This window comes from Tympanuchus pallidicinctus, unplaced genomic scaffold (genome assembly GCF_026119805.1).
Source record: "Tympanuchus pallidicinctus isolate F22 unplaced genomic scaffold, pur_lepc_1.0 scaffold5, whole genome shotgun sequence".
Classification (NCBI taxonomy): Eukaryota; Metazoa; Chordata; class Aves; order Galliformes; family Phasianidae; genus Tympanuchus; species Tympanuchus pallidicinctus.
The window spans coordinates 41,167,487-41,178,780 of record NW_026294769.1 but is presented as its reverse complement, the minus strand read 5'-3'; the positions used below and the strand labels follow the sequence as shown (position 1 = coordinate 41,178,780).

The 11,294-nt window shown below is 40.4% G+C and overlaps 1 protein-coding gene and 1 long non-coding RNA gene across 8 annotated transcripts in view; one reads left to right on the top strand and one right to left on the bottom strand.

Annotated features, from left to right (window-relative positions):
- Positions 1-294: 294 nt before the first annotated feature.
- LOC128091398 (uncharacterized) lies at positions 295-8,713 on the bottom strand. Its single transcript, XR_008211389.1, has 3 exons — positions 8,538-8,713; positions 5,383-5,553; positions 295-2,948 (listed from the first exon to the last, which is right to left on the bottom strand). It is a non-coding gene; the product is annotated as an uncharacterized LOC128091398 (long non-coding RNA).
- A 282-nt stretch (positions 8,714-8,995) lies between these two features.
- Positions 8,996-11,294, top strand: part of ASPH (aspartate beta-hydroxylase) — a 102,097-nt gene continuing 99,798 nt past the window's right edge. For 6 of the 7 annotated variants that reach the window (XM_052704481.1, XM_052704488.1, XM_052704487.1 and 3 more), the window contains exon 1: positions 8,996-9,170. In XM_052704481.1, coding sequence (XP_052560441.1) covers positions 9,110-9,170 — 61 coding nt within the window. In that variant the 5' untranslated portion in view covers positions 8,996-9,109. The remainder of the gene's footprint in view (positions 9,171-11,294) is intronic. The other variant, XM_052704486.1, reaches the window with a different exon arrangement.

The following is an 11,294-nucleotide window of genomic DNA, read 5'->3' as shown; positions in this document are numbered from 1 at the left end:
CAGGGCCATCAATCTAATCAATCTCCTCAGCTTCACTGACCATAAGCATGTCGGATACCAATATTTTCAGTGGTCCCAACACTCCTTTGAATATCCCAATATTTTCCATTTTCAAACAACCACTAACTCTCACCACAAGATGCCAATGGATACACCATTTCAGCTGACATCACACTAATCTTGGGTACACGTGTGTTTTACATCTTTTCTTCATTTTTACTACCTGTTCTTCCTGTGCAAAGTAAGTTATTGGAGTTAAGAACTGTTTACTACTGTGTATTCGTGATACCCACATATCAAACTTTATAAAAATGTAATTATGAACAATTAAAACCATTTAGCAAAACATATTTGGAGTTGACATGGGTTTGAGCAAATTGAACTAGTCAGTTCATATTCATCCCCTTAACTGCAGCAAATAAAATTCCCTAATTCTGCTCTCATTGCCCTTCCTTGCCTACTCTTTCATGGCTTCCTCATCCACCCCGTTTCATGCCAAAGTCCAAATATGTTTACATTAAAAAATTATATAGCTCCAATTGTACAAGCATACCCAGTATTAAAGGTTCACAGGGCTGTTTTTCTGAATTACCATTCATGTCATTTTATTACCCAGTCATGAGTAAAATAAACAAGTTCTTGAAATAAGATATCTTCTTTTCAGCATCAGACTTAACACTTGACTAGTTCAGTTGATGTTTTGTGATAGGTGTTGTAGGTTCATATTACCATCTTCCTGCATATCTGCATTTAAATCTCACAGAGCAGCGTAATTGGGTTTTTACAGCATTGCCTTCCACCTACCAGTAACAGATAATGGCACAGATTGTACAGCAACTTATTAGCTAATATCAGAAATCTAAAGCTTGACTTCCCAAACAGAAGTCAGTGGAAATTCTACTATGAACAGGTAACTGAATTTGCATTAAAGAAACAAACAAAAACTTTGACGAAAAAGCATAATAGAAAATTGACATTTTTACACTAAAGGAAGATTTAATGGCAGTTTTCTTGTAAGATTCCACAGGAGAGTACGTTCCAAAACAGCTAACATGACTTGAAGGCTACAAGCTTATGGCCAGAGACTTCACAGATATAAATCAGTAAGGTTTACCGGTTAGAGCTGGCATGATTCAACTCTTTGTGACACAATCATAGAGCCACATAGAGCCACTACGGGAGCTACACTAACAAATTTCATGTAGGAAGAAGATAATCAATGCCACAGGCCAGATTCTGCCATTACTCCACTGAGTTGTTTCTCATTGGTATTTCTGTAGAAGCTAAGAACTATACAAACACACAAGAAGATGGGCTCCCTCAAAAGGAATTCACACCATCAAACAGCATAAAGGGCCACATACGGTGTAACAAGAATTACTAATAGTGAATAAAAAACTTTCAGTACAACTGATACTATGCACCTGTGAAACAGAAGACTTTTCATTGAGGATGACGGTGTACTTTTACAGCAAAGTCTTTCTTCGTTATCTAGAGGAAACACAACCATGGCCACCACACCTACAAGATACCCAACTTGTTGGAAGTTACTGCTACTGCTGCCTAGAAGAAGGCATTTAATTCTATCTGCCAGGTGGAACTGGCAGCTGGCAGCTTTACATGCCACAAAGACCAGATAGCCTCTAACAAACACCATCAGACTTCCTGTTCCCACTGTCTCTGGCTCTCATTCCCCACCTCGGTTGTATTTTGGACTCAGCCTTTGCTTTTTCCCCGTTCAGATGGCCTAATACATACACCTCTAATATTGCTTATATTTCACCACAGCAAATATTAATTACTTACATATTGTCAAAGACATTTGCAACCCATTTATTTGCAGCTTTTGATAGAGGAAATCAATGCCCTCTTAGGAAATATTATCACACAAAATAGCAATTTTTATTGGAAACAGTTGTCTGCTTCAACTGCTTTTGCTATGTCACATCAAGCACAAGTAACCACACATTCCTATGTCACAGAATTTATTCTTCGGATTCCCAAATATATCTTCCTGTCTCTCTCTGAAGGGGGAAAGGATTACTACACCCTACGTATAATCCACTGCTGTGCTAAAAGTTCAGTGTTTGCATGAGTTAAGTTACACCCAAACAACAAATAACATGCCCATTACTTTAAACAGATGAAGCAATTGCTCTTTCAGTTTGAAAAGCTTGCAAGAAATCAGGTTTTACTTGTCAATAAGCGCAACCATGTACAAATTGTATCAGCCCAGTGTATCACAGAATCACAGAATTGTAGGGGTTGGAAGGGACATCCAGAGATCATTGTGTCCAACCCCCCTGCCAAAGCAGGTTCCCTACAGCGTAAGTAGAGTACAGTGTAATTTTTTTGTTCCGTAATTTTTTTTTGTCCCTTACAGTGTAATTTTTTTCATGGAAATTTCTGGAACTATTATAGTGAAATACACAGAAAAATTTAAACACAAACAAGAAGGACAAAGAGACACCCACCATCAAAAATCTAAGGAGAACTTAAACAGTAAGACAAGACAGTAAGACTTTACAGTGAGACTTTAAAGCGTTATGCTCCAGTGGGAGGAAAAGAGATACCTGTGGGAAATTGAAGCCGAGCTCCTGAAAGCATACAGCTGGCAGAAAATGTTTATTGCTGAACATCTAAAAAAATTACAGCTTAAAAAAAGAAGTATTCAAATACCTTATTTATAGGAATGCACCAAGAGCTAACCAGACAGTAAACATGCCAAAAAAAGATCATTATTTATCTCAAAGGAGGCATCAACATACAGTGCCAACTCCACTCAGGTCTGTCCATGTTCTATTCATACCATTGGGCTCCACAGATTAATGGATGAAACACGAGGAATAATTCAACTGTGAAATTCACTTGCGTAACGAATGTAAGGTCATGGGTGTGTCAAGATCCTATGATTAAGTTACAGTTCTTCTACTGCCATATACATTTCACTGGAAAAGAAATACGTTTAGAGAGAAATGAAAATAAAAGTTACTTAATGAAAACATCAACTTTAAGTTTTATTTTTTCACCTTGCCAATTGAAGGAGCTAATAGGAGTCGCAGGAAGGCTAGTGCTATCCGATATACCAATACTACCATACTGAGGTTGCATCCTGCGTTTCTTGTGTTCACTTTCGCCCTTGACACAAGTACACTACGAAGGCCAGGAAGATCCCTTTGGCAGTATGTGTCTGTGCTGTAGGATGTGCTGATGATATGACTTGCAAAGCCATGGGTGTGAGTGAGTTCTGATCAGTTCTGCTTTAGCAAAGAGTCTAATTCTGAAGGGAAAACTACTCATCCTATTTACTGCCTTCGTCTGATCGTACAGCCAGACTGAAACTGCCTGCAAGGAAGGAACCTGTGAGCAAATGCTTTGTGCTGAAAAGATCTCTCATAGGGAAAGCTCTACTGCTTCCAGTCTTTACCAACAGCAGCTATTGTTCACCTATTTTCTGCAGGTGCTTTCAATTTTTCAATTATTTTAAATACAGTTAAGCTTACCTGCTTTATTTCTGGAAAGATTAAGTACGTAAAAGCTTATGAAGGTTGCAATGCATTTTATATGTTGAAGAAACCTGAATGGTATTTATTTATAAATAAAGTTCATTAGAGAGAATGTAGCTCTTTAATTTGCCAGCAGGTTGACTGATCAGCGAGTATGTATTGGCCAGCTATACCAGAACATGCCAGTCACAAAGCTCTGTATTAATCAGATAGCACATGTTATCTGAACATCCCACAGGGATCAGCACTTAGCAGAAGCTGGGAACAACTGAGGCTGAGGTGGAAGAGGGATTTGAGAGACAAAGGAAAGAAATCTTCAGCAAATTAGGTATCTTGTATTCTACTGCTCCCAGAACACACTGTTTTGTTTTCCAATGTGCCAAATTCAATAGATTAGTATATCAGAAAATGTGGAGGTAAGCAAAGCAAACTGGCATTTGGGGTCGGCAGCTACAGATGGTGGCTGATTATAACTTGATAAGAATACTCTGGATCAATTCTGGAAAGCTGCTCAGTCACTCTCAGTAAAGTATGATGCAGCAGAAAAACCTAATTAATAAGTGCACTGCTGCTTCTGCTCCTATCTGCACATCCTCCAGGAATGATGCCCTAATTTATGAGAAGTACTTCTTTCTTTAAAAAAAACAGAAAACACACACACACACACACAAAAAAAACAAAAAAAAAACAACAAAAAAAAACCAAAAAACACATCACCAGAGCTTCAGATCAACTTTCTTTTTTCCTTTTTTTTTCTCCCAACAGAGATGATCCCTTCAATATCTCTGCTTCTCTACTTTATCTGTAGTCTGTACAGCAGTTTTAGTAAATGTGATTGCAGGCTAGAAATAAATTTGATGTTTTCATGCGCTCATTACTAAAAATATTAAGTCTCTGGAAAAAGAAGCAGACAGTTCACAGGCAGTAAAGTATCTTCTCCTGTTGGTTATTTTTTCTACTGTTTTCAGTAATAGCTATCATAGCACATGCTGGTAATCATCAACTAAGCTCCATTCTCCTGCTCCCACTGCAATAGTGATTTTGTTTGTTATCCAAGATTCTCTAATACTAATGCTGGTTTGTTTTAGTATTTACACCTGAATAACCTGTGTTTAGCACTGTTAGATTTATCAGTTGCTCACAATCCATCTGAAAAGCACTATTTCTAGCTTAAGGCTCTTTCAAGGCCAGTTTCTGATGATAATTTTGAAAACATATATCGTAGGTAACTTTTACAGGCATACAAAGAAACTTTTGCCCTTCTCAGCTTCTCATGCTACAGGAATAAAATCCACATGTTGGTACACACTGATGTAACAAAAGGATTTGATTAAATTTCAAGTTCAAAAACTTGTTCTGAGAAATCTGAGAAATTCTCAGCTATAATTATACTCACAGGGAATTTAGATAAATTAGACCTGACAAAATCTGCAGGAAGATTCTCAGGAGCCAAGCAAGATAGCTATAAATTCCAGATTGTCAAGCCACAGCACTGACCCAAAAGTCAAATTCTGTTTTTGTTACTCATTGTGAGGGGCAATGCTTTTTTTCTGAGAGCAAAAACAGGCTTTTGACCCAGACTTTAAAAAGGTCTGCATTTAACCTTACCAAGTTTAAAATAAACTTTGCTTCAACTTTAGCTTTGCTTGAATTAGACATGTTTCACCTGGCTCAACTTCCTACATTTTGGATAATTATTCCTTCCGAACTGCCCTTCAATAAAGGGCTACATTCCATTTTCACTGTCCCTATTTAGAAAACATTCCAAGGTAGTTGCCTTCTATAATAAAAACAATATTTAAAAAGAAAAAAAAAAGGAAAATCCCTCCTTGAGAATTACCAACTCAAATATATCCTCCTTTGCTTACAGGCTTACCTGGTGGAAGATCACTCCAGTCAGCATAGTTGTTGATGCTCAGGTAACTGAGACACTCAATTGTCCCTTTCCTCCCCTTCTTCCCAAAACTTCTGTCTCTGTTTGTCTATAAGAGGTTAGTGAATACTGACAGATAAATACAGAGAAGTGGGTGTTGGTTCTCTGCATTTCCTGCAGCATTAGAAACCAGAAAGATGATCAGCAGATTACTTGATAAACCAGAAAACAAACACCAAAACTTGTGCATCACCCTCTTTGATCTAAAAGTCAGCTGCCAGAAACATCAATTGTCTAGCAGGGTGCTCAGTTAACTTACCAGTTAGGAAAAATGCCAACATCTACTATCAAAAATCTCAGACGGTATCAGGGATTTTTTAACATATTTTTTATTTATTTTTATTATTATTATTATTTTATTTTAATTTTCATTTTTTTAATACATCCATCCTGAGAATTTCCTATTTGAGAATTCTCCAGTTCTTCATACTGCAATGCACTGTAATAAATACGCTTGTTTCCTCTAGCTGGAAAATTGCCTTTCCCTTAATGATTAATTGAAACTGAACTAATTATGAGAAATGTACATAGTTCAGTGGACAACTGTAACTCAGTTTGAATGGAAAACATTTACATAACATAGCTCAGAATCACCAACAGAATAAAGGCATGTTGTCTAAGCCTTCAATTAACGTCTGTTTACTTTTTTTCATAATGACACATAATGGCCTTGTAAAAGAGTAACAGATACCTTTATGATACGTTCAGGGCTTTTTATAAGAATTTGATAGAAATCATGAATGGAAATAAAACTACCAATATAGCATGTGAGTGAAAAATCAGCAAACTACAGCAAGTTTGGTACAGATGATGGTCAATTTAATTTTTTTTTTTTTTTTTTTTCTGTATCTGTGAGAAGAGAAAAATGCTGGGCTAAATTAATGTTTGTTTTGAGCAGGTGTCACATTTGTTTTTTGTGGTTTTTCAAATTCATCATGCCTCATCTTTTAGCATCTCTTCTCCCTGCTGCAGGCCAGTTGTATATTTCTGCTTCTTTTAGAAATTTGGAAATTAGAGATAGAGTCCTCCTCTATGTAATTATTTCATTGCTGCTTCTACTTATCACCTCGGATGTGCTTCTTTCCATCAAACTGCAGAGTCACTGCTCTGTTAAAGGAATTCAGCCTCAAAACAGCTGTGACAGCATTAATGCAGAAGTACTTATGGAAAGTAAATGCAAAGTAAAAGCAATACTATAATTTATGTTATGCAGAATAACTTTTCTTTATCTGTAGTCTCAATCAGCAGCCTATTAAGACATTTTGTATTTGAGGTAAATGCAGTTCTTGTCAACAGGAAAGGTTTTTTATTTTTTTGCTTTAAATGATCCAATTGGAGAAACTCCAACTCACTGCAGCTGCCTTCATTACTTAATTTCTGGTTTTATTCTAATTTTTTTTCTCCGGCTTTTTCTCTTCTCTTCTTTTCACCTTTGCTTTATAAACTTCCTCATTGTTTCATTGTTTTAGTGTCTTATTTCCTCCTACAAATACAATATTTATCTTCCTGTGGATTACTGTATTCTATCACCATCAACCAAACTACCAAAATTTAGCTTTAAAAGAAATAAGCAGATTGAAAGCTGAGACAAGCCAGACCCACACACATTCACATACCTGCATTCAGTTTGCTTTTCACTCCATTACCTATCCTAAAATTACATTTAAAACTTGATCTAACGTGTTACATTGCAACTGAAATGTAGAAACAGAGGGACTACCATGCTATTTCTTGCAACAGTCACTCCAACACATTTAAATCAAGCATTTCTGACTCAAGAATAAGCCATACCAAGCTGTCCCAAGCATCTCCAATAGCAAAATATGGACCACATGCTTCCACAACAGGGAAACCAGCACTAATGTTTTCTGCTAACTTGACCTGAAAGGCTGTTTATTCTACAGCCATGCTTCACAATCAGATTTAAAGTATGTGATCAGAATTAGGCAAGAATACAAGGAAAGTTTCTCTCATCTCAGCAAGATTGCATCTCCTCATACCTTTGACATTTGTTTAGAGTTATCTGAGCATTGGCTTTCTGATGCTACAGGAAGTCACCAGAAACCTTTGAAACACAATGTGATGCAGAATGCTGGAGATCAGAACAAAGATACAGAGTAGCTCTAAATAGTCGAACCTTGGTATGTATGCTTTAATTCTTCTGCAAGAGCCTACCTGGATGGAGGAGAGCACAAGCAGACACTGACTACGCCAGCACCTAAATGCTGGCATCTGCATACCACTAAAACAGAAGTAGGAATTTTACAGCTTATTTACAGTTACAAGTTTGTTCCGCAGTAAATAACTCACCTAATTGCTTACTCGTTCTTCATATCTCTTAACAGAAGGCCAGTTCCTATAGCACAGCTCCAGGAAGCTGCATCCCACACTAATCACAGGAAACTGCCTTCCTTTTTGATAGTATCCACCACATATGAGAATAGTCATGCATGCAGTTTAGTTTTTTTTTTTCCTATTATCTTTTTAAATAAGCACAATGAAAAATTGTCAATTTCCAATCGCTGTCTTTAGAACGATTTTTTTTTCCTTGCATTGTATATTGCCAGCTGTTGGAATGATAGCTGTTGTCCCCAATAGCATATCTGTGACAAACTGTACATGCTAGGGGGTTCTGTCTGCTCCTCCTGAACATTCTGAATTTGTTTGCCAGTTCCAGCCTTGCCAGATGAAAGGAGCACGTCTCCAAAACATCAGTTCCTTCCACACAGTGTGAAAAACAAGGTTTTGGCTTTTTTAGAGAAAATGACACCACGGAACAGGCTTCACATTGATGCTTGTGGAATCACCTTTACTCCTAAAGGACCATGCTGCCATTCTGCCACAGGATGAAGCATCTACGTTCAATCTCATAGAGAATAACCAATTAACTCTGCTCGGTAATTTATTGCTTCAGGCTAAAACACCATGTTTACACTCAGGGCTCAAAGGTGAGTTTGCTTTCATTTCAGATGCAATTTACCATTACACCAAACCACTGAGTAACAAGAAACAACCTGAATTTCTGTGGAAAAAAAAAAAGGCTCGCTTATGACAGACTGAAACACTCCAAAGGCTCGTAAGCCTGTTTGAGAACTTACTCGTAGATGTAATGTGCCAAACTGCTTTCCCAGTTGAGCTGAAGAGGTGCTACCTGCACGCTTAACCACTTAATAATTCATGCTTTTAACAAGATATTGCCCACAATTCGGGCATTTAGCGGCCGGCAGAGTGGGGTACAAACACCCGAAGAATGCAAAGCACAACGCTCAACCACCGCAGCCACGCAAGACCCCGCCACCCCCACCCCTCAAAGTAAGACCCCGCCCTCAGCTCCGCGCGCTCCCAGCGAAGCCTCGCGAGAGGCCGCCCCGCTTCCATGTTGCCACGTTCAAAGCCGCCGGCGACGGGGAGCGTGGCGGACACGCGCAGCCCTCACGCAACCGCTCTGCCCGACCCCTCCGCCTCGCAGCCAATCGGCGCAGAGAGAGGGCACGCCCCGTCGCCCTGTGCGCTCCGCCATTGGCTGGAGGCTGCGGGCGGGAGGGAAGGGGGCGTGCCCGGCGCTTGGCCGCGGAGGCTGCCGGCGCTCCCGCACGCAGCGCTCGGGCGGCGGCGGCTCCTGACTCATTCCCGGTCTAGCCCCGCCCCACGTTACCTGACAGGAGGCGCCATGGCCTCCCGCAAGGGCTCCAAGGGCACCGGCGGCACTCCCGGCCCCGGCTCTAAGCGAGGTGAGTGGGGCTGCGTTGTCTGGATGGGTAGCGGCGGATGGGGGGTGGGGGTCCGGCGCTCCGTCCCGGCCTTCCTCTGCTATGGAGCTCAGGCGGAGGCGAGACGTGGCCTAGGCGACTCCGGAGAGGTCCTTTGAATGGATCAGGGCGGGTCTCAGGAATCGGTGGTCCTATTGCAGAGGCCGGGGTGGAGTTGAAGTGCCTGGTGGGGATTGCTGTGGAGCGTGCGGTCGTCTGTGTGTGTGTTTGGAACATCACCTTCTGCTGCTGTGCACAGAAGCATCAGTCTGAGGGTGCTGGATCTGTTACAGGTGCATCAGCTGACCCGATGGCTCTACAGAGTGCAGGAGGGTAGAGGAGTCATCCTGGAAACGTGCAAGCAGAAGGTGTTTCGGAGAGAGCTGCCCCTCCGGCAGTGCTACACCAAATCTGAGTTAATAAATTGCTTAGCGTTGTGTTGGTGGGTTAGACAGGGAAAGCCTTGTGTGCACGAGGTTCTCTCAGCACAGCAGGTCGTGCCTGACTGAGGAGAAGGAGGTCTGCTTCCACAGACACTGCACTGCAGCAGGTAGAGGAGATGCTCCTACTGAGGGTTTGAGCGCTGTCACTCGGTTCTGAGCCCTGTTGATGGATGGAGTGTGATGAAGGTGGTGCTGAAGCAGTCTGTTTCTCCTTCAGTATAGCAGTAACACGGAGGACAATATTCGTTGAGGGATGAACTACATAGGATTAGCTTATCTATCACGTGATGAATTGAGAGAAAAAGATTTCAAGTGCTGTTTAGGCATGAAAGAGATGATATACAGTGATAACTGAAGTGGGTGGTTGCTTTTCGTTTTATCCTTTTTCAATTCCTGGCATGGGCAATAGTCTCTGCATTATGTTTTTTCCTTGGAGTGGGGCTACTCGTTCATCTGCAGTATTAAGTAAGCTGAAAACATATTTCCAATGATAATGTGTAAAGAACATGCATTTCTTGTACAATTTTGAATACTACAGAGACTCAAGCAGTTCTGTTGTTATTTTAAATATTGCTTCAAAGATTGGATGATGTTTTCAAAATGGTTTTATCAGGGAATAAGCATGAAAGCATTCTGTAGATTTTTATTTTCAGACTAAGTAAAATCAAATATTTTTAAAAATTATTAAGAGCTGTCTGGTTTGTGTAATTGCACAGGGAATTCTTTATTTGCTGTTGTCAGTGAGGGGTGTAGCAGTATGAGTAATGTGTTAGGCAGGCTCCTAAGATGTGACCTCTTAAAGTTAGACAAATCTTTTGCTAGTTTCAGCTACTACTCGATAAAATCTTTTGGATAAGAGTAAAAATTGAGGCTTGAGGCTGATGCCATTTTCATAAGTGGAACTGAAGAAAGAGGTGATGGATGGTGACTCCCAGGTGAATAAAAGACCACTGAGAGAAGCAGAATTTTTATAGCAGGCATGGAGCATTCTGTAGTTTTGAGCCGACTGGTAATTGAGACTGTGAGACATGGAAACCTCAACCTTGAGGCAGTTTGCTGGTACTCACTTTCACAACTACTTGTGGGTGAGGATGAGGCTCTTTGCCACACCATTGCTCACAGCTCTGAAACCACGAAGTTTACAGTGCATCTTGAACTCTGTGCAATGCCTGAATATGAATGCAGTAATCTGCTTCGAGGTTTCTACGTTAGGAGATGCTGACGGTAATGTTATGGGTAGATTAGGTCTGAAATAGAACTAAGTGGAACGTTCATGTAACTGTCTTAAGTTTTGTTGAAATGTCAGAAGTGCAATAAAGTATCACTTGGCCTTGAATTAACTCAAATTTCACAAGGCAGGAAATTTGGAAATACCTGGGGCATTAGCAGGTGTCTTTGAAGAAGCCTTCCAGTAAGAGTGAGGATCAGCAACACAACTGCTTTCAAAATACAGATGGATGAAAAAGTCTGAGTAATGTTATAGGCCGTATTTATTTGTGGAATTAAGCGTAGTGCTGCTAAGAGATTTAACTTCATGTGATTATGCCTCGTCCCTAGAGGTAGGTATTCAAGGCCAGGTTGGATGGGGCCCTGGGCAGCCTGGTCTGGTATTAAATGGGGAGGTTGGTGGCCCTGCATGTGGCAGGGGGATTGGAGATTCATG